The 22,501-nt window shown below is 50.0% G+C and overlaps 2 protein-coding genes and 1 long non-coding RNA gene across 4 annotated transcripts; 2 read left to right on the top strand and 1 right to left on the bottom strand.

Annotated features, from left to right (window-relative positions):
- Positions 1 to 269: 269 nt before the first annotated feature.
- On the top strand, positions 270 to 17,223 carry kdm5c (lysine demethylase 5C). 2 transcript variants are annotated; one of them, XM_060057056.1, is made up of 29 exons: positions 270 to 629; positions 1,984 to 2,131; positions 2,217 to 2,294; positions 2,397 to 2,519; positions 2,627 to 2,797; positions 3,518 to 3,652; positions 6,341 to 6,397; positions 7,547 to 7,670; positions 7,980 to 8,293; positions 8,403 to 8,561; positions 8,706 to 8,825; positions 8,925 to 9,083; positions 9,178 to 9,359; positions 9,473 to 9,635; positions 9,725 to 9,844; positions 9,954 to 10,148; positions 10,292 to 10,473; positions 10,565 to 10,689; positions 10,786 to 10,933; positions 11,034 to 11,124; positions 11,765 to 12,147; positions 12,347 to 12,485; positions 12,685 to 12,864; positions 13,123 to 13,251; positions 13,724 to 14,473; positions 14,589 to 14,631; positions 15,052 to 15,251; positions 15,471 to 15,659; positions 15,880 to 17,223. In XM_060057056.1, the coding sequence occupies exons 2-29, from the start codon at positions 1,988 to 1,990 to the stop codon at positions 15,886 to 15,888; spliced, it is 4,812 nt and encodes a 1,603-aa protein (XP_059913039.1). In that variant the 5' UTR covers positions 270 to 629; positions 1,984 to 1,987; the 3' UTR covers positions 15,889 to 17,223. The 2 variants fall into 2 exon arrangements, with proteins under 2 accessions (XP_059913039.1, XP_059913135.1); XM_060057152.1 differs by lacking the exon at positions 6,341 to 6,397 and having other exon boundaries at positions 271 to 629.
- Positions 3,659 to 4,048, top strand: LOC132461885 (uncharacterized). The gene is made up of 2 exons (XR_009526692.1): positions 3,659 to 3,807; positions 3,847 to 4,048. It is a non-coding gene; the product is annotated as an uncharacterized LOC132461885 (long non-coding RNA).
- Positions 17,224 to 17,284: 61 nt separating the features above from the next.
- On the bottom strand, positions 17,285 to 21,555 carry LOC132461811 (PDZ domain-containing protein 4-like; the record flags this gene model as incomplete). The annotated part of the gene is made up of 1 exon (XM_060057275.1): positions 17,285 to 21,555. A coding segment is annotated over one exon (2,136 nt), but the record flags the coding sequence as incomplete, so codon positions are not given.
- Positions 21,556 to 22,501: the final 946 nt, after the last annotated feature.

Raw genomic sequence — 22,501 nt, forward strand, 5'->3', positions numbered from 1 at the left:
GGATATCCATTTCCGTTACATGTTTTGGGATATTTCTTTGCCATTTTTCGTTCAAACTCCACATTATTTTCATTTTCCTTGATGTTGTTATTTTTGAGAGGTTTTTCTTCTTATCGCTCTGCTCTGATAACTGTTAACTAGCGTACACCGCTCATAGGACGTAAGAGACGGAAATTACGATTTTACAGACCGGGTTAACGCTACATTCCTCACACGGCATCAGCTCTGTTGTGATTCTGACGTAGATACTCGTCTCGAGACTCGGGGCTGTGCTTCGGCCGTGAGAAAAAAAACTAAAATGGCGTCTTGTTAAGGAAGATAGGATGATCCTAAGGCAGAGATGGTGTTGATCATAAATTGGATTAATAGTGTCATCCTTTTTAGTTTAAGATTTTTTTTCTGAAGTGAAACACGCGCATACGGTCCGTCCCTTTTGCCTATGTTTCTAATGGGACGGTGCTATATGGTGGAATAAGCTGTAAAACGGCCAACTTTAGTTGCTAGCAGTAGCTAGCCAACTGGACCGACCACAGCTGTCCAACGTGAGCTAACCACCAGAGAAATCACAACAGAGGAAGGGCAGTCGCTACCAACCCTCATCATTTCCCGGGACATCGAGGTGTCTACGGGTCAGTAGCGACTGTGTAATCAAGCCAAAAATGTTATGTGTGTCAAATTTTGGACCGTTGTTTATTTTCTCACTATAGCCATTGTTACGTGTGTAGCTAACGCTGGATAATTGGCTACGGACGCTAACGTCATTAGCGTTGTCAAGTCAAGTTCCCTTCGCTTGCGTCAGTCCTGCTAGTGCTAGCTGCTTACCTAGACCGTGGTGGGAGGTGATTGTACTTGGCTCAAAGTGGAGGCCGCAAACGCTACCGACAGCATCCTCACTCCCTGTGACCCCGGGCCCTGCGAACCCCTCAAGACCTCCAGACGTGTCGATGGGAAAACGATCATAGTACGACAGTTGTATATTTTGGACGTCATGTGAACTTTCATGTCTATATACACATATTTGTGGAAAACGTCTCTGGAGCTCACATGGTGTCACTCTTGCTAGCGTATGAGTACTTCTCACTAGATTATTTTATTCCACACCACCAGTGTCATAGGTTAACGTTTGGTTTATTCATGGATATAGTTCTGTATTACTATACCAACGGTCAGTTGTCTTTTAGATGCGTGTTTTGTTAACGAAGGCATCAGTCGTTAACCACCTTGAAGTAGTGATGCTGTAGTTGGCCTCGATTCTTGGGTTCGTGGTTTCAACGCCATTGTTTGTTTTTAGGCCCGTCAAGCACCAGATATGATCGTTTGTCCCAAATTTGGTCAGTATTGAGTACAGACGGTCCAGTACACGTGCCGACTTGAATAGACCATCGTCTTCTCTCGACACATGGTTGTCTTATGTTTGGACTTTTGTAAATATTTTCTATACTTTGACATAACGACAGACTTCGTGTGCTGCTGTGTGTTGCTCACGCACTACTCAATTTATCATGTTTATTTATATGTTTGTGTAAGTTTATGTCCTAATGGGCCTTGTTGGATTCACGGGTGTTTTTGTTTTGTTGTGTCTGTAATGTTGGGGGAAGGGGTGAGCTTAGACCAGCCTCAGTCTCAGGCTCCCCCCCACCCCCAACGGAAGTTTACCTCAGACCTGTGTTGTTGCTGTAAACTGCTGGTAGGGCCTACCAGGTATAAATCAAACTGGCTTTTGTGAACTGCAAAGGCTATAGATAATTGAAACGTCCATCTAATATGTTGAAATATTCACATGACACGTTTTCATGAATGTGCCCCCCTATGGGGATTTTTTTGTGAATGGGTCTCTATTAATTAATCCACAACTTATTATGAATACTGATGTCCCAAACCTATGGAAAATAAAGATATAGCCCCAAATATGATTCAAAAGCATGGCCTTCCACTGTGTATGCTTGTAATTAACTTTGTTTAACATTTTCTCTCTGTTGCCAGGGTGATGGAAGGGGAAGACTTTGTGCCTCCTCCGGAGTGCCCGGTGTTTGAGCCATCATGGGAAGAGTTTCAGGACCCTCTTGGTTACATTGCCAAGATCCGTCCAATCGCAGAAAAGTCGGGAATTTGCAAGATCCGGCCCCCAGCGGTAAATTTTCATCTATCTTATGATGATCAAGTAATTAATTCAATTTGATGGATCAAAAGATGACTTTGATGTCAATTCTCTACAGGACTGGCAACCGCCCTTCTCAGTGGAGCTGGATACTTTCCGCTTCACTCCACGTATCCAGAGGCTCAATGAGCTTGAGGTTTGACCCTTGTCTCCTTCTGTGCTGATAGTTGTGCTTTGTGGACAGACTAATGTTTATGGAAGTGAACTTGTTATCAGTACTTTTTCATCCCATTTCCAGGCGGAAACCCGGGTGAAGTTAAACTACTTGGACCGCATTGCCAAGTTTTGGGAAATCCAGGGATCCTCCTTGAAAATCCCAAACATCGAAAGGCGCATCCTTGACCTTTTCAGCTTGTCAAAGGTGCTGTTAAAGAAAGCTGTTATCTTTTTTTTCATTGTGTTTATGTGATGCTCTTTTTTCCTGGTTGGATTTTTTATTAATTTTATGTGTTTTTCTTCCTTTCCTAGATTGTAACAGACGAAGGGGGCTTTGACCTGGTGTGTAAGGAGCGCCGCTGGGCCCGTGTGGCCCAGAGGCTGGGCTACCCTCCCGGGAAGAACATAGGCTCCCTCTTACGCTCGCACTATGAGAGGATCGTCTACCCCTTTGAAATGTTCCACTCCGGTGCCAGCCTGACGGTAAAACTCTGCTTACGCTCAACTCTCCTCTTGCTGTAGATTCAGACATAAAAACGACAGACGCCACCAAAAGCGTAACTTGGATGCCAGCGACATTGTGAGATGCAGACATGTGGGGACAAAACTTGTTGCCCATTAAATATAATGTAAGCACTGCGTGATGTGAAGCAGTTATAGCTTGTTCAACCAAATCATGGGGGCGGTGTCTGACACCATAACCAGTTCTGCTGTTGACTAGTACTTGACAGCTGGGCTCCTACTTCCTTCCCAAGTAAAATCGGATGAAGATAACTACATAGTGTTTCACAATGCGTACCAGTATTATCTGGCCAGAACATTTGAATGATTCGAATGACGCCAAAAATGATGAAGACTGGGGATTTCTTAGGGCGATTGTATCTAGACACAAGCAAGTGAGCTTGTGTGACTCACAGGTACAATATAATCAAACTAAAGGCGTAGTCCTAACTTCTGGTTATTCATTGCTTTCATCTTTATTGTTAAACTGTATCTCGATATCTGGTAGGAAGTCCTGTGCTCAGTTTAATGATTATGTACAACAGCCACACTGCTGTTTTTTTGTCTCTTCATGCCTGATCGCTCCGTTATCGTTTTGTCTCCTGAACCCACGGAGCATACGATGAACATTTTGGTCGAAATAGTTAACTACCTTTCATAGTCATTACGTACTAAACCTTTTGTATATTCCCCCTGTTGTAGAACTGCAAGCCAAAGCATTATGATGGCGAGGAGGTGGACAGAGAGTACAAGCCACACTCCATCCCCCTGCGCCAGTCTGTCCAGCCCTCCAAGATGAACAGCTACGGACGTAGGGCTAACCGCTGCCAGCCAGATGTGAGTGCAAAAACATCAAATGGTCCAATGCATCATTAAGGCCCCGCCTTGCCCTTCACTTATCTCAGGGCTGGAGAGTTCAGAACAGATTACAGACGACGAGTCTTTCTGGGGAGGCCCCTCCACCCTTAAAATCTGTTTAGTTGATGGTCAACGTTGCTGTTTTTCCTGTTCCCATGTGGTTGCAAATAGAGTTTGGCGCACTTGATTGTACAGTAATCTATACCTAATGCCAGATGCATTTATTTCCTCTATTTTGATAGCTGTGTATCAAAGCATTAAAACAGGCTTGAAGACCGTTTGGTCATAAAAATATTATCAGTTTGATATAATTTAAGTCTAGCATACTTTGTTTGATTAATGTAATTGTGGTTTTGTATCGTGGGTAATAATAATAATTAGGGATGGGCATAATTAATCGATGCTCGATAATTGATCGTTAAGAAATGCGTCGATCAATTTATATTGTTATCGATCAAAAGGACGTTGTGTTGCATACTGTGAGTCTTGAAGCATTTAATTGAATATAACCCTGCCGACTGGTGGAAAGTGAATGGAAGAAGGTTCCCCAGGCTGTCAAAGTTAGCGCGACAATACCTCTGCATCCCCGCAACTTCGGTCCCGTCAGAGCGGGTGTTTTCTGCTGCTGGACTGACAGTTACAAGGCTGCGTTCGCGTCTGACCCCCGAGCATGTTAACATGCTTATATTCCTAAACAAAAATATGTAGGCTGGAGTTACTGTATGCTATGGACGACAGTCACCACCGTATGTGAGTCGCTCTTTTCTTTCTTAATGTGTTGACTCTCGCTCCGCTTGGTGCCTCTTGGAGTCGTTACATTTTGCCAAAACTGTGATATTTTAGCAACAAGTCCAGCCTTATATATGTTCAATAAGGTATTGCTTTTAGATAGACTAGTTCATGCAATTGTTTGTAAATGGGTGGCTCATCTTTTTGTTGCGAGCCTTTTCCGCGCGCCGGCTGCAGGCATTATATGTCGGCCTTTTCCCCCCCTTTTTTTTCATAACAGTTATACAGTTTAATGCCCACTTTTAGCCTACTGCCTTTGTTTGATTATTGTTGTCCGATAAGTTCGCTACTTATTGTAATTGGAATAGGCTACAGATTTAGTCTTGTTGAATCGTTTCCAAACCTTTAAGAGCGCCTGTAGGCGCATTGTTCGGACTTTACGAGCGCCGCATAGGCCTATAACCTATAATGCCTGTATTTATTATTTTAAAACTGTTAAACAGTTGTAGGTCTTCAAGTTAACTGTATTGTATTAATTTTGGCCCATACATTATTGTTGGAATAAAGATTTCATTGATAAAAACATTAGAAAAAAAACATAGAAAAAAGTTAATGATTAATCGATAATTGATCGATAACTCTAGCGATGCTCGATCAAGAAAATTTCTTCAAATGCCCATCCCTAATAATAATCAAAACTGAAAAACGATAAAGCGATCAAAAGACAATCCCAAAGTTACACAACAATATAATTTAGTCTGATAAATAACGATGATGTTTAATGAGGTTCTGACTGCTCTATCTGTGATGGTTTCTCTCTGCTCATCATGTCCTTAAGGTTAATTATCTTCTACTGATAGTACTATCTCCATTTGGTGACCTGGTAATGAAAACATGCTGAACATTTGATGCCTTCAGGCCTTCCCTTTTGTTGCTCTTTTTTTATTGGCTGTTACTCATAGAATGCTATTTCTAAATTAAAGGAGCATGCATTCAAGCTTCTACATAAAAGACTACTTGTGTTGGGATACACGACACCTCCTGTTTTATTATGTTTGTTATCTCATGTTATCATTGCCATACATGCTGCTGCAATGTCTGTTTGCCGAGATAAGTTGACTGTGAAAAGCCTGATATGGTAACAGTGTGGCTGGATACAAGAATCTGCATTTAGGGTTCCCAAAGCAAATGCCTGGTTTGGTTTGGTTTAGCAACTTTGTATGTTAGCGGGTTATCCTGTTCTGGTTTATTTATTTTCTCTTAATGAAGTTGAACATGAAAAGTGTGTATATGATGCCTTCAAGAATGTAGCCTGCATGCCTGCTTCATTCTTCCATGCTGCTTCTGCTCTCTGCTCCGTACTCCTTCTTTAACCTCTTCTTTTACTGCCTCACTGCATTTCATCTGCTGCCACATTTATAATCCACCTATTTCTAGTGGCTGTTTTTAAGTGCTGTTTCTTTTATTTGCCTCTTCTAGATCAGAAAAACAAACTCCCATTTTATAGGACTTCAATTTAAGATTTACATTAAAATTGATAGCTGATTTCTTACCATAGTATCGTTATTTGAACTAACTCTTAATGTCATTGTTAATATTGACCCTGACATAAACTTTAAGGTCTCAACTAATCCTTTTTCAAATGTTTCAAATGCTCTGTTGTCTGAATGTTGGACAATTTCTATCCTAATGCAATATCATTTTTTATTTGAATGTGATCCGAAGAATTTCCTTAAATGTTCGGAAAGGACATTTCCATGAAAGATACATGACTATTGTGAACGCTCACGGTTGAATCATTATCCTAGTCGTGAGTTTGAGTCGCCTCTCCATTTCCTGTGGTTGCTCAACCGGTTCAGGTCTCTATCGCTCTCCTTCTCTCGTCCTCTGTCCCCCGCCTGTCTTAGTTTATGGTTGCCTGTATTGTTCCCCTTGCAGGGTCCAGAGGATCTGGCCCCCCGTCCTCTCTCCGCTGGCCCTCCACTCAGCTCTGCGGTACTTGCTTCCTGAGCACACAAGCTCAGTTTCTCCAGCCCTCACCCTTCGTGCCTCGCTTTCCTTTCCTAGACTCACGCCTTCGCCAAAGCTCTATACTTTCACCTTTCCACTAACTGCAGCAACAGACACTGTCAGGGATGCGGTCACGCCAGGTGGTTGAGTCGTAACGATGCAAATCAAAAAATGTTTTTGAAGGGTATTGGCAACCAAGATTTGTCGCCAGAGCTTCATGTTTGAGGCAGTCGCTATTCTTGGAAACGTCAATCATTTGTTTCCACTTATATAGTAATGGAACACTCTGAATTATTATTTTTTTTAAGTAAAATTGGCCCATTTCACTCCGTTGTACACGGGCTTAATGTTTGGAACAAGAGTAACACCATGTATCAGAATCTACATGGGAAGATTCTATGAACTAGATGAGTTCCCCTTCATAAAGTTGAATTGGCAAACTTGAATCCTCGCAAAGCATGTCCATAAATCTTAGTCTATTTCACCCCAGCTGAGTTAGGTCTTCAAAGTCCTTCCATTAAGTGTGTATGGATGGACCCTCCTTTCTTTTAACTCTGTAACTCGTTTTTTGTCTTTGACGTTGCTTGGTTTGCATAAATGCTGGGCTTTGTACGCCGGGCCGTTTGGTTTCAGCTGTCTCTTTAGTTTGGCAATGTTGTGTAGCTGCATGCGTGCCACTGGACTGCATCTCTCAATCTAAAAAAGCCTGTAGGTTAGATAAACAGGTTTTTCTTGGTGGTGGTTACACAATCTCTTGAAAGATTGTCAAGTATTTGCAATACTTGCCCATAATGCGAGTAGATATTACAACTCATAAATGTGCAGTTCAACTGACGCGTTGCATTGTGTTTGGTACTTTTTTTTTTTGTTCTCTTTTCTTTTCAAGTGTATGGGTGTTACTGGTGGTGGTTGCTCAGTTTCTCACATTATCGGTTCTTCAAACTTTTCACAACGTTGTAGGCTAACATTTCCCTTCCCATCTAACCTCAGCCTATAGGCTCACGTTGTGATGCATCGCTATGCTATCGTGCCATCACCCCAGATGTGGTCTCCTTGGCTTGGCTGTCTGTGTGCTGTTGCATTGTGGCAGATGGTTTGGTACTCCTAAGCTAACCTGTTCATTCTACCCCCTAGCCTGAACCCACAGAGGAGGACATAGAGAAGAACCCAGAGCTGAAGAAGCTGCAGATCTATGGGGCAGGGCCTAAGATGATGGGCCTGGGTCTGATGGCCAGAGACAAGAGCATCCGGAAGAAAGGTAGACGCCTCCTCACTACTGTATACAGAGGATGTTTAGATATCCTTTTCTCAGTTGAGATATAAACAAATTGAGTTTATTGATCCCCGAGGGGCAAATTAGGCTTAAACACTTTTATTGTTAATTTTGTTTAAGTCAGGCCAGAGAAAGTCCACAAACATCCGGAACTAGATGTAATAAATTCTCATTGGCCAATTAGCTAATAGATGCTTATCGCAGCAAGCCACCCATTGTAGTTCCTCAATGCTAGTGGTTAGATGAGTGCCCCTGTGGACGGTGGACTGAGCCGTCTATGATGCTCCTCTGCAGAAGAGCTGCCACAGACGGTCACGGTCAAGGACAAGGTGTCCACAGCAGCAGCTCCCCCGGACCCAGCGGCCACCACAGAGCCGCGGGGCGCTCTGAAGAAGGAGGCGGGCGAGAACCTGTCCAGCCCCTCGCTGCCCCCTGCTGGTGTCAAGCTTGAGGTGAAGAAGGAGGAGTCGAATGTCAAGGACGTTAAAGGAGATGAGAATGACGAAGAGGAGGAGGACGAGGACGAGGACGACGACGGGGGGCCAAAAGAAGGCCCCTGTACCAAGATGACCATGAGGCTACGGCGCAACATCAACAACCCACAGTTTGTAAGGACAACCCATGGGGCCGTCGTGGTTGATCTGTGAATTAAAACAAAAAGGTGTAGTGAACGCCATCGGCAGGTCATTAAACCTCTCCTCATGGTTTGTGTGTCAGGTGGACTCCTTTGTGTGTCGGATGTGTGGCCGCGGGGATGACGACGAGAAGCTCTTGCTGTGCGACGGCTGTGAGGACAACTACCACACCTTCTGTCTGCTGCCCCCACTCACAGAACCCCCCAAAGGCAACTGGCGATGTCCCAAATGTGTTGCAGAGGTACGTCAGTCCTGGCAAAAAGAACGCTTGCCTTAGGTTCATAACAGGTAGTTCCAAGTTTACCAGTAAGTGCAGAATCCACAAAAAAGAGCCAGCTTCGCTCACTGCCTGCTATATTAAACCTTCCTGCTTGTTTCTCTTTAGGAGTGCAAGAGGCCGAATGAAGCCTTTGGCTTTGAACAGGCCACACGAGAATACAGCCTGCAGAGTTTTGGGGAGATGGCAGATGCCTTCAAAGCGGATTACTTCAACATGCCTGTGCATGTAAGTGAACCCTCTGTACACATCCACTCAAAGGCCCGATTCTGTGAGGCGCCGACTGATCTTTCAACCGTGATATTTTGAAACCCCTGCGATATTTAGATGGTTCCCACTGAGCTGGTGGAGAGAGAGTTCTGGAGGCTGGTGAGTAGTATCGAGGAGGATGTCACTGTGGAGTACGGCGCAGACATTCACTCCAAGGAGTTTGGCAGTGGCTTCCCCATGAACACCGGGCTGCGCCTCCTCTCCAGCGAGGAAGAGGTAAGTTCCACAACAGAGGACTACCGGAGGCCGACGACATTCTGGTCCTCCAGGGCCCTGGTGTAAGGGCTCGCTGTGCTGCGCTTCTTTCCAGGAGTACTCCCGTTCTGGCTGGAACCTGAACGTGATGCCTGTGCTGGAGCAGTCGGTGCTGTGCCATATCAACGCCGACATCTCCGGGATGAAGGTGCCCTGGCTCTACGTGGGCATGGTGTTCTCTGCTTTCTGCTGGCATATCGAAGACCACTGGAGCTACTCCATCAACTACCTGCACTGGTGAGCGCCTGTTTTTTTTTTTGCGCTCAGCAAGCCTACGTTACATGTGCACTCTGGTTATCAGCGGGCGATGGTCGCTGTTCTCCTGCTCATCTGTCTGTGTGGGTCTTCAGGGGGGAACCCAAGACCTGGTATGGCGTGCCCTCTGTGGCGGCGGAGCGGCTCGAGGAGGTGATGAAGAAGCTGACGCCGGAGCTGTTCGACTCCCAGCCCGACCTCCTGCACCAGCTGGTCACCATCATGAACCCCAACATCCTCATGGCCCACGGGGTCCCGGTACGTGGCTCCCGCTGACCGCATGTCCCCCAACTCCCCTAAGCGCTCCACCTCTTCACGCCCTTACCATCGAGGTCTTTGCCCCGCAGGTGGTGCGCACCAACCAGTGTGCCGGGGAGTTTGTCATCACCTTCCCCAGAGCCTACCACAGTGGCTTCAACCAAGGATACAACTTTGCTGAAGCTGTCAATTTCTGCACTGCAGACTGGGTATGCGGCATTATTGCACCTCCATTACCGCTAGGGATTAATTATCACTAGTTCAGGCCTATAACTAACTCTCTCTCTCTCTCTGTCATCATCTCCTCCTTGCTCTCAGCTGCCAGCCGGGCGCTCCTGCATCGAGCACTACCGACGCCTACGGAGGTACTGCGTGTTCTCCCACGAGGAGCTCACCTGTAAAATGGCAGCCTGCCCAGAGAGGCTAGACCTCAACCTGGCAGCTGCCACCCACCGGGAGATGTTCATCATCGTCCAGGAGGAAAGAAAGCTCCGCAAGGGGCTGATGGAAAGGGTGAGATGCGTGGAGAAGCGTGGATGAGCATCATGTGGTGCTTTAGTGCTTCTGTTATTTGTTTGAAGGGCACAGACTGTGATCTTGCGATCTTCCAAAATAAACAAGCAGTTTTTTGTCTTTTATTTCTTGAACACCTCCAGGGCATCACCGAGGCTGAGAGAGAGGCGTTTGAACTGCTCCCTGATGACGAGAGACAGTGTGACATGTGCAAGACGACTTGCTTCCTCTCTGCCCTGGCCTGCTCCAACTGTCCAGAACGTGTGGTCTGTCTCTATCACACTCAGGACCTATGTAACTGCCCTACAGACAAGCTCTACCTCAGGTACGCAGAGGACATCAGATAACATTCCACATCTATGACTTTATTGTCTTATCGCTGGCTTCTTTTGATCTCCTGACGTTTCCCCCTGCAGGTACAGATACACGCTGGATGAGTTGCTGGCCATGTTGCACCGTCTTAAAGTCCGCTCTGAGTCATTTGATTCCTGGGCAAACCGAGTAAAGGAGGCACTTGAACATGAAGAGGGAAACAAGATAGGTAAATATGTTTGTAGTTTTATTCAAATTTTTGCATTGAAATCAAAATCAATAATCTGCTAAAATAGATGTTCTCTATTTTGGTTCTTCCTTGCAGCGATTGCCGACTTGGAGCTGCTGAAGACCGAAGCATCAGAGAAAAAGTTTCCAGACAACGAGCTCCTCTACAAACTAAACACTGTTCTCAAAGACGTCCAGCAATGCCAGCTGAGCAGCACTGAGCTCCTTAGCTACTCCAAGACCAGGTACGGCACTTCCACACATACCCCAGGTTTAAGCATGGCCCGGACCATCGCTGATGGCTCCAGTAGTGTAAACTGACCGGTGCTTGTGGCTGGGTTTCAGTGGAGCTAAGATTACCCTGGCAGTGCTGAAGTCTTTGGTGGAGACCATGCAGAACCTGCCCTGTGTGTTGACCCAGATGGAAGAGGTGCAGGTAAGATGAAACTCCTCCCATGGGAAGCTTTAGGAGGTCGACATGCTATGTCAATGATCAGGTCTGCGTTTATGATTCATCTTTCCAATTCGATTTTTAAGTGTGAATCCAGCGCCTGGAAACCAACTCCAGATGCAGTGCGCTTGCCGCTGGCATTGGCAGGGCAGGAGTGTTAACTTGAATTCTTGTGTAGCGAGTAGGGCTTAAGGATTAATCGAATTCAAACCAAAATTGAGCTGTAATGGAACACAATTAGCAAATCGCAAAGGCTGGGGTGAAAACAAAAAATTGTTTTGTTACTGACTGAAGATCGGTAAGATTCGTATTTAGTTAGGGTTAGAAAAGATGTTGTATCAATTCATGCATCACTTCATCTCAACACTTAGGCCTGGCCTAAAGGAAAGGGCAGTTTATATGTCGACTGCTTCCAATGTTGTGATTGTAATACTATAGGATGATTTATTGCTTGTTTAGTGAAAAATACAGAACATAAGGAACTATGAAAAGAAAAATCGCATACTAAATCTCAATCGCAATATTGGTCGACACAATTAGATTTCCCAACTCGTTCAGCCCTAGTAGTTCGGCAGGTAACCCACATGAAGGCAAACCTTAGATACCAATGTCCTTGCTTCTTCAGGCCATCCTGCAGAGCGTCAAGGAGTTCCAGGGCCAGGCCAAGGCTCTGATCAGCGACCGCGACTGGAGGAGGGACTCCCCGGCCCCGGACCAGCTGCAGGCCCTGTTGGACCGGGGGGCCGGCCTGCCCGTGCTGGTCCCCGAGTGTGACCTGCTCAAGGGGCAGCAGGCGCAGGGCAGCTGGCTGAGCGAGGTGCGGCGGACCCTGGGCGCTGAGGCAGGGGACCGGGGAGAGGTCACCTTGGCCATGCTCCGCAGCCTGATGGAGGCCGGCTGCGGCGTGTCCCAGAGCGTCTCGGTGGAGACGGCCATGGCGGAGCTGCAGGAGCTGCTCACCATCGCAGAGCGCTGGGAGGAGAAGGCCCAGATCTGCCTGGAGCAGCGGTGAGACCACTCTCCTCCACCACCACGACCCCCCTCACTCCTGCCACCTGCTCCTGGAATCCCTCCTAGAAAAACACATGTTTGGTGCAGCTTTTCCACCGTTACATCATAACACACCGTGCTAGCGGAGGAGAGATGTGTGACGACTGTTCAGTGTGGCTCCGTTTCACATGACCCTTCTCTCGGGTGTCTTCCGCAGGCAAAAGCACCCTCTGTCCACCTTGGAGGCTATAGTGAACGAGGCTCAGCTCATCCCGGTCAAGCTGCCCAACATACTCTCTCTACAGGGCTGCCTGAGCAGGGCCCGCGCCTGGGTGACCGACCTAGAGGAGATCCAGGTAAAGACGACCACTTTGTTTCCGACCCATGCCAATGAGGGTTCTTTGCCTGTAAACAAAAGCTGGGAGATAATGTTAAGGTAACCCTGACTCGGGGGGGGGGGGGGGGGGGGGGAAGAGGACCGCCACAGGATGGCGCTTTAACACCCAGGCTTTGGTGCGTACAATCACGTCGTCCGCTGGTGGGTTTGCGTTGCAGAACGGGGAGCACTACCCGTGTCTGGACGACCTGGAGGGCCTGGTGGCCATCGGCAGGGACCTGCCCGTGTGCATGGAGGAGCTGCGGCAGCTGGAGGTGCAGGTGGCCAGCGCCCACTCCTGGAAGGACAAGGCCACCAAGACCTTCCTGAAGAAGAGCAGCCAGCACAGCCTGCTGGAGGTAAGAGGGAGGAGAGGCCAGTGAACGCCCCGACACGTCTGTGAAGAGGCCTCGTATTAAGAGATGGATAGATGGATGGAAAAGCACTTTATTCATCTTCAAAGGAAAACTTAAGAAGCGCACATTAAAAGCACAATGTTAATATTAAAGTAAGTGAAAATATACATACTCAGATGACCCCAAATGTGAACCCAAAGGCTATTGCAGACAAACACGATGGGCCATCAACGTGCTCTGAAGTGCAGCTCTCCCCTGCAGGTTCTGTGTCCGTGTGCGAAGAGGAGGGAGAAGGTGGAGGAGACGGCGCCGCTGGACGACCCGTCGGACGCCTCGGACTCCAACACGCTGGGCCTCTCTGCCCAGGACCTCAGGGACCCCGGGGCCATCGTGAGTTCAGAGTCACCGAGCCACTCTGCTCTTTACTAGATCACATTGATCACTGTGTTGAGCATTACAGTAAACCAGCACCCCCCCCCAAAGGACCCATACCTGGTGAATGGTTCTCCGCCTGCCTGCACTAACCGGCTGTACTCACTGGGCTGTGTTGTAGTATAAATGCTCCCGTGTTGGTGTGCAGGGACACTAGGGTGTCCCGTCTTTGATCCGATGCCTCTAAAGACGATTCCTACCCAAACCCCATTTTGTCGTTATCGTTTGAGGCAGTACATTACCTTAGCAGTAATTAAAGCAGTGCATTGTATGTTACCGTATGAAGGTAGTATATTGTGTGAGCATTATTAAAGCTGTATACTTCATTTTGTTATCGTGAATACTTCCAATAGAGGAAGGTAGCGTACTGTGTGTGTCGGGGCAGCAGCGTGCTTCACGCTGCAGCGCTGACCTCCGGCTCCGCCCCCAGGTGATGGCCTTCAAGGAGGGGGAGCACCAGGAGAAGGAGGCCCTCCTCCGGCTGCAGAGGGCCAACATGTCTAAAGACGGGCTGGACGCCGCGGCCCAGCGGGAGGACAAGGAGAACGGGCGCTCGGAGGACGGCATGGAGCTGGACGCGCCCTGCCAGCCCCAGAACTCTGTCAAAGAGAACGGGGGCCCCCACGGCCCCCCGGCGGTGTGTGCGTGCGGGGGGCCGCCGCGGGCCCCCCAGCTCCGCTGCCAGCTGTGTAAAGACTGGTTCCACGGCGGCTGCGTCCCCTTCCCCTCCGTCGTGCCCCCCTCCTCCTCCACACACGCGTCGAACCCGCTCTGCTGGTGGGACTGGGACTCGCGCTTTTTGTGCCCGCGGTGCCAGCGCTCGCGGCGCCCCCGCCTGGAGACCATCCTGGCCCTGCTGATGGCGCTGCAGAAGCTGCCGGTGCGGCTCCCCGAGGGGGAGGCGCTGCAGTGCCTCACCGAGAGGGCCATCAACTGGCAGGGCCGGGCCAAGGAGGCGCTGGAGACGCCCGAGGTCCAGCGGGCCCTCAAGAAGCTCCAGGAACTCAAAGAGAGTCTGCACTGCAACGAGGAGACGACGAAGGAGGCGGAGGAGGAGGAGGCCAAGACGGAGCCCAAAGGGAACGCTGTGATCGTGCTGTCCGATTCGGAGGGGGGGGAGGACGGGGTCATCGACCTCACGGACTCTCCCAAGAAGAACACGGAGGTGAACGGCGCCAAGGTAAAGCCCGTCGTCCCAGGCTTCCCTTCAGGGGGTTTGGAGCAGCAGCACATTGAATCCTTCCAGCTGTGGTTAAGTTTCCTCATTTCACCTCATCCTTTGTGCTTCCCCACAGGCTGAATGTGCAAATGGACTCGGCAAGAAGTCCAGTCTTACAGGTTAGTATTGTTTATACATACCAGGTAGACTGAAATCCGACCAAATCTACGACCTATCGATGGGCAAAATATTATAATGCAAAAAATCTGAGAGTTATCTCGAGAGTAAGTGTTTCTTAGAGAAGGTCAGTAGAGTCCGACACGGTTACGGTAGGGCCGGTCTTCATTATAAAGCGAATCCCACACCAGACGAGCCACGGAGCGCTGTGTCTGGTCACTGTCAGCCAATCACACGCTTTCAGGTCCCCGCACTCGGCAACACGATCGCTCCAAACAAATATGTGCATGAATGTGAACCGCGCCAGCGTTGAGCTCGTTTTCCATCAGCCTTTGGTCTAAAACCCGTCCTCAGGTTTGTGATCCTGCTGCGAGGCTACAACCCCCCTGATGAGTCCCTCTCTCCGTCTCTCTGCACCCCAGGTGTGGCCTCTCTGCTGCCCCTGCTCCCCTCCCTGCCAGGCCAGGTGGTGAGCCTCTCCCCGGCCACCAGGGCCCGGCTGGAGGAGCTGGAGCTGGAGGGAGACCTGCTGGAGGTCTCCCTGGACCAGAGCCACAACATCCACCGAGTCCTGCATGCCCACGGTGCGCCCCCCAGGGAGAGGCTGCACACACTCATCCAGGTGAGAGACACCCCCCCCCCCCCCCCCCCACACATGAGCCACAGAGAGCAGAGACGACTTGTGTCATACATGTACGGTCTTAAAAAACAAGGGGGTGTTCCAGAACCTCGATCCTTTAATGATGTTGGGTGTTTTCATCCTTTGTGACCCACCATTGTTCCGCAGTGTGTGTCCTATTGTTCCATGGTTTGCTAAATGTCCCACCTCGTGTCGCCCCAGATTGAGCTTCAGGAGCAGAGAGGAGCGGGCCGGGGGCGGGCCAAGGACTCGAGGAGGAAGAGGAAGGGCCACCGGAGTGGCTCCGGGCCAGACGAAGGCCCCAAGTCCCTGGACGCCTCCGAGTCCAAGAAGACCCGCCCCCTCGGCCACAGCCCCTCCCCCCGCTTACCCATTCAGCCCCGTACAGAGGTGAGGCCGCCCGGCGCCGCTTCAATGGCCGCCCGCTGTCCATTCAACAGCTTCCTAACTCGCGGTCCTCATGTCCTCGTGTGTGTGTGTGTGTGTGTGTGTGTGTGTGTGTGTGTGTGTGTGTGTGTGTGTGTGTGTGTGTGTGTGTGTGTGTGTGTGTGTGTGTGTGTGTGTGTGTGTGTGTGTGTGTGTGTGTGTGTGTGTGTGTGTGTGCTCCCAGGTTTTGTGATGCAGTCAACGGTGGAACCCCAGAAAGGACCAGAACCCAGTTAAAGAGGAATAGAATGAAGCATCTTTCTCCGTCAGAAGACTACGTCAAGACGTTGGAGATGCAGGACATCCCCTCCCTCCCACCCCCCTCCCCCTCTATACCTCCCTCCCTCCCTCCCCCTCGCTTACATTCAAACACTAACACAGTGCTGATAGTTCTGAGCCCATTCATCCACACTCCCATTCGCCCCCCCCCCTGCCCCCAGCCCCACCCACCACCATCAAGTCTACTGAGCCTCCCTTTGCTCCCGTTTCCCCCCCCCCCGGCCCCTCTGCCCCCCGTCTCCTCCCCCGGCCCCTCTGCCCCCCGTCTCCTCCCCCGGCCCCGCTGCCCCCCGTCTCCTCCCCCGGCCCCGCTGCCCCCCGTCTCCTCCCCCGGCCCCGCTGCCCCCCGTCTCCTCCCCCGGCCACGCTGCCCCCCGTCTCCTCCCCCGGCCCCGCTGCCCCCCGTCTCCTCCCCCGGCCCCGCTGCCCCCCGTCTCCTCCCCCGGCCCCGCTGCCCCCCGTCTCCTCCCCCAGCCCCTCTGCCCCCCGTCTCTTCCAATGAAGGCGTCGTTGTATTGGGTGGGCAGCGTCTCGGTCTTAAGTTGTCGCTCTGAGGTCTGTCAGTATGCTGTGTTGTTCCAGAGGTGTTTTAGTCGAATGCTAGTCTCAAGGCACAACCACGCGTTTTTCCCCAGGAACTGTCCGCAGAAACTTGGATGGACTTTGGTTGTTATTTGTGTTTGGGGACAGGCGTGAAGCTCCAGTGCCCGGTTGGCAGTAGGTGATGACAGGCAATAGGTGAACACACCACGGTTAAACTTTTATAATATCAATATATATATATATGGTGTGTATATATATATTGACTATTGTGTTCCAAGAGGCTATTTATGGGGACTTATGAAGACCATAGTGTTTTGGGAAGTGTAAAAAAACAGGCATTCATGTTTTTGGTGCTACTTTCCCAAGATCCTTATCTGTTCCTCTTCTCTCTCCATGTGTTGCTTTGTTTTCTACCTTCAGTCCTCTCTCTCCTTTTAGTCCCTTTGGTAAGATTTTTCCCCTTCTCATAACTCCTCTCCCCTCTTTCTCTCTTTCTGTATAAACATAAGTAACTCTTCACTGTATCTCACTTTATCACATTTTTTCAGTTTTCTGGGTTGAAAGGATAATATTGTTATTATTATTATTATTGTTATTGATATTGCAGACACACAGTTGTCGTGAGTTTGTGTATAAACTTCTCATTTCAATGTTGAATTTTGTTTCTTTTCACTCTTAGAAAATAAAGGTTTAGAATTGTTTAGGATATCTTGACTATTCTTTCTTGGTGGCCACGTCTGTTTGCAGCGAATTTATATTTTGAGTCGTTTTCACAGTCAATAATTTATTTAAAAAAGGTTCAAACATTAGAATAGCAGACAGACCTTTTACAGACAATATTGAATGAACAACTGCACAAACATTTTCTATTCTAGTAACACACCACATCCACAGTTACATAAATCCGGGATAAATGTAAGATAAAATCTTTTGATTTCAAACATGCATCGAAGTGAAATGTAAAATAATTGTTTGCTTTACTGCAATCATTTATGAACCAACAATGCCATGGCACCAGATGTACAGCAGTAAGAGTCGTAGAAAACCAAGTTAAGGTTGGTACCTGAAACAACATAAATGATTACAAAAATTCAATCCTATTCCTATTGCAAACTTATTCTAAACGATGTAGACTAAATACATTTTCCAGAGCTCAGGTTTGCAATATGCACAAGCGTTTTGAATGATTGAAAATAATAATTGACTTGGAATTCAAATTTCACATCGTGAAATAGTTGACCATGATAACCACTCAAAGCATCAAATAGCCTGGATCTGTTTGGGGCCGTTTGTAAACTGTTGCTGCTCAAAAATGTGCTTCACTCGTTACAGATTTAGCTCAAGCGTTGCTTAATTTTTCTTAAATTCAGCAAATAAACAGCCCTCCAAACCTCACTGAAATTTTAATCTCAAGTTTTAACATTTAAATTTAGAACTATTTTAAATATAATCCCAAACCTAATTATACATTTTATATCCAAATATATCTAAATCCTGGACCTATATCCAGACAACGGATATGCTTATTGTCATGCATGTACTAATTGCTTCTGTTCTGACTTCTCCTAACCAGTAATATAATCGGGGGAGGCATCACGTACATTGGGCAGGAAATGCGGATGCAAACAGCAGATCGATGCCAAAGCAACGTGTGAACAAAGTCTGTAGATCGGACCTTCAGAGCTGCTGTTACCCCAGCTGCAACGTCACGTTGTATAATGCCAGATAAATAGCCAATTGATGTGGTTAAGATGTCAAATAGCTTGAACTGCTGTCCGTGCGCGCATTTCCTGCTCAATGCGAGTGATGCCTCCCGGAAATATGACTGGTTAGAAATCAGAACTAATTAGTATATGTAGGAGAATAAGCATATGCGTAGCATGGATTTAGGATCGAGATTTAAAATATAGATTTAGAATTAGGATGTAGATTTAAATGTATATGATTTAGATTTAGAAATAAAGATTTAAAGTTGTTCAGCAATAAAGGTTAACAAACGGCCCCATATGGCTCAGCATCGCCTTCCACTATATCAGAATGTATCATACGGACAGGTTAAAAAAATTACCGAGAAATTTTGTTCTGAAAATAGTATCACATTTTCTTCAATTGTGTGCTTTAGTCCTATGCATGTATCCGATAGGAATTCGTTCCTGTGCTTGTCAAATACGTTGTGCCCTTCTCCAACACGAATGTGCGTGTTGGTTGTTATGTGCCTTACTACCCAGCTCTTCAGTGGCGACTTGTCCTGATGTGCGTCTAACAAAATGCATACTGTACAGTAAGACTGCCTGTCGGGAAGGCACCGTGTACACGATAGATCAGCTGAAGGCTTCTGTGACTTGTCATGGGGTCACACTGAATGGTTCAGCCCAAAAAAGACCACTTGTTGATGCATGTCTACATTAATGCCTAAACTACATTCTACTCTACGGTTACACTCGATGTGCAGATGATGATCGTTATGGCCCAAAAGCAATTATAACACATTTCAGTTAAATCAGCACTTCACTAGTATGGATTGATGCTTCCAACAATATCGGAGTTTGTTTCCTTTTTTTGTTCTTTACGCTCCCAATACTGGTTTCCTCCCCACCTGTCCGATAAACAGCAGTAGGGGGCGCTGTTTCTCACGACCTCCTCTCCCTTGCATACAGTATCAGATCTAAAGGGAAGTTCAGGTCGCTTTTAAACATCTGTTATTCAGTTGTGTTGGCAGGGCTGTGGGTTGCCTGCTGATTTAGGATATCCAACAAACACCGATCTGAATCGGAGGAACTACAAATATCCCCCAAAAACAGCATCGCAGTTATTGCTGGTGACAAATGCAATGACATATTAGCAGTCCTTCATGTGGTCGCTCTTCCAACGGTCGTGGTCTCGTCCCCGCCCCCCCCCACCTCTAGACGGTGGTGACGGACAGCAGGGGGTTGTACACCTTCCTCCCGTCGGGGGACCTCGTCCCGTGGGCCAGCAGCTCCTGGATGGTGATCCAGTTGTCCAGGATCCTGCGGCTCCTCTTCTTCATGCTCCTGCGGTGGCACAGCTCCAGGATGGAGGCGGGCTCCTGCTGCGTCGCCCCCCCTCCTCCTCCTCCTCCTCCTCCTCCTCCTCCTCCTCCGCTCTGCTGGTCCCCGCCCCCCTGCTGCGGGCCCCCGGGCCCCTGCTCCCTCTCCCGCTCCCTCAGGCAGTCCATGCGGCTCTGCATCATGAACTCCCGGCGGCGCCGCTGCTCGCGCGCCCGCAGCAGGTGCTGCTTGCGCTCCTCCTTGCTCCAGTAGCGGCCCATCTTCATCTCGCTGACGGCGTCGTCGTCCGTGGTCATGCCGCTGCGCTCCTCGCGGATCTTCATGGCGCGGGCCTTCAGCAGCCGGTCCCTCACCGGCCTCTTGGCCACGTAGCGCGAGCCGTCGCTGCGGATCTTCACCTTCCACTCCATGCGGGGCGAGGCGGGCAGCAGGGGGCCCGGGAGGTGCCGGGGCGGTTCGGGCGGGCCCCGGGGAGCGTCTTTGCACGTGCTGCCCAGGCTCATGGGGCTGGCGTCGCCCTCCGTGCCGGGGTTCCCGTGGCCCCCCGGCCCCTCGGCGGTGGAGGGGGACCACAGGTGCATGCAGCTCTGGTAGCGCTGGGGCAGCTTGGTGCCGCTCTGGCGCCGGGACAGGTAGGGGCTGTTCTCGGCGCTGCGGCCGCCGGCCCGGCCCTCCGTCGCGCCGGTCGTTTTGGGGCTCCTCCTCGCGCCTTCGTCCGAGCCCCTCCTCACGCCTCCGTCCCTGGACAGGGACCTGAATTTAGCGGCCGGGCTGGAGGCCTTGGCCTCCGCCGCCCTCCGGTGGGAGCTGGGGGAGTAGGTCTGGTTGAGGTTCGCCGGTCCCTTGTCGGGCCGCTCCCCCTTGCTGCCCCGCTCCCTGTGGCGAGAGGAGGAGGAGGAGGAGAGTCGCAGGCCGAGCGGGGGGGCGGGCTCCGGGCCGTCCAGGCTCTGCGTGGAGGGGGACGGGGGCTGCTCGTTGACCAGGGGCGTGCTCCGGCAGCTCTCCCCGCCGGTGTTGTAGGCGCTGGTGCTGTCCTTGTCCGAGCGCTCCCTCTCCGGCAGCTCGTTGATGTCCGACAGCGCGTGGTGGCAGGACTCCTCGCCCACCAGGGAGCCCAGGCGGCCGGCCCCCGGCGGGCCCCCGGCGGGCCCCGCGTCCTCCCTCTCCTCCTCCGGGGGCCAGGCCTTCAGACAGCGCTCCCTCAGCTGCTGCATCTTCTGCGCCCGCAGGATGTTGCGGCACTTGAACTCCAGGTGGCGCAGCTCCTCCTCCAGCAGGGCCATCTCGTGCTGCATCAGGCTCTCGTTCATGTTGACGTCCAGCGGGCCGACGCCGCCCTCCTCGCCGGGCTGCAGCAGCAGCAGCGCCTTGCTGTTCCTCTCGTAGTAGCACTTGATCTCCAGCAGCTCGCGGTACCGCTCGCACTCCTCTTCCGTCAGCCCCGGCATCATCATCATCACGCCGACGGGGTCCTCGGCGCCGTAGCCCCTCTCCCCGCCGCGCGGCCCGGCCTTCTCCGGGGCGTCCAGGCCCAGCAGGGAGTCGGTGCTGAACTGCAGGTCCTGGGAGCACAGCAGCGGCAGCAGCGGCAGCGGCGGCGGCGGCGGCGGCGGAGGCGTGTCCCCGCAGCCCGAGATGAACTTGCGCATGCTGCCGGGCGTGTTGGTGGCGTTGGTGTTGGAGGCGCTGGTGTGGTCGTCCCCCAGGAGGTCGTGCTCGGACGACTCCTCGTAGCGCGTGCTCTCGTCGGTGCGGCCCACGCCGCTGTCCAGCTCCTGGCTGTTGCTGAGCACCGTGTGCAGCAGCAGGCCCGGGGAGTCACGGCTGAGGGAGCGGCCCCGCCCCCCGCCCGCCACCCCCACGCCGCCGGGGCCCCCGGAGAGGGCGGGGTTGCCGGCGGTCCGCAGGCTCTGGGGGCTGGGCAGGTGGAGGGCGTTGTCCAGCGGCTCGAGGTCCAGCTCGTCCTGGTCCAGTTGGTTATCATTCTGGGGATAAAGACAGACAGTGTGTTAGGGTGGTGCATTTGGATATTCGTTATGTTGGACACAAGTTAGATTACATGTTTTTACTTTGAGTGTTGATGAGGAGCATAGTCACAGTCATGTTCATCATCTGTGCATGAGCAGCATCACGCAGTACCGATCATCATCACTAGGTGGAGCTAAGTTAGCATAACATTTGAACGCCGGACATTTTGCTTTCTAGGCGTTTTTTTTTAACATCGTGCTGGAAAGGAGATGAAAGCATCCCAAGGGCAAATCGATACCATAAAAAAACAAGCGTTTGCATACCTGTTATGGAGATACTCCAAGCCCTGTTATACTTGTGGAGTAGGTAATAGTATTACTGAGCAGTCAAGTAAAGTGGAAATCGTAGTCAATATTGGAATTTGACCAACAATATATTCATCTTATTAACAATGTATGTGCTATTTTGATTGACATTCCCAGCAAAGCTGGGAAGTAAGGCATAGACTGAGGCTTAATCTGATCAACAGCCTTCGAACTGGACTATATTGCCCGATCAATTATATTTGAATGTGAATTATTTTCTGGCTCTTAGTCCAGAATATTGATTATCTCCGTCTTCATTCTTATTCCTACTGCATCTTCCTCGCTTATCCTCTCCCTAGACGAGGGTTCAAGCCTTTAATCTGTGCTCACATAATTCCCGCCCGTGATTCTCTTCCCAGGCTAGGTTATCGCCTCTGAGTTAAAGAAATATCCTGATCTCGTATCTCTCTCGCAGTCTCGACACAGCTCTCTCCGAACACACAAAGGTGTTCTTAAACAGGGAAATTGATTATGTGTGTGTGTGTGTGTGTGTTTGTGCGTGTGTCTGTGTGGGTGTTTCTGTATGTGTGTGTGTGTGTGTGTGTGTGTGTGTGTGTGTGTGTGTGTGTGTGTGTGTGTGTGTGTGTGTGTGTGTGTGTGTGTGTGTGTGTGTGTGTGTGTG

The sequence above is a fragment of the Gadus macrocephalus genome, chromosome 1 (assembly GCF_031168955.1).
Source record: "Gadus macrocephalus chromosome 1, ASM3116895v1".
Classification (NCBI taxonomy): Eukaryota; Metazoa; Chordata; class Actinopteri; order Gadiformes; family Gadidae; genus Gadus; species Gadus macrocephalus.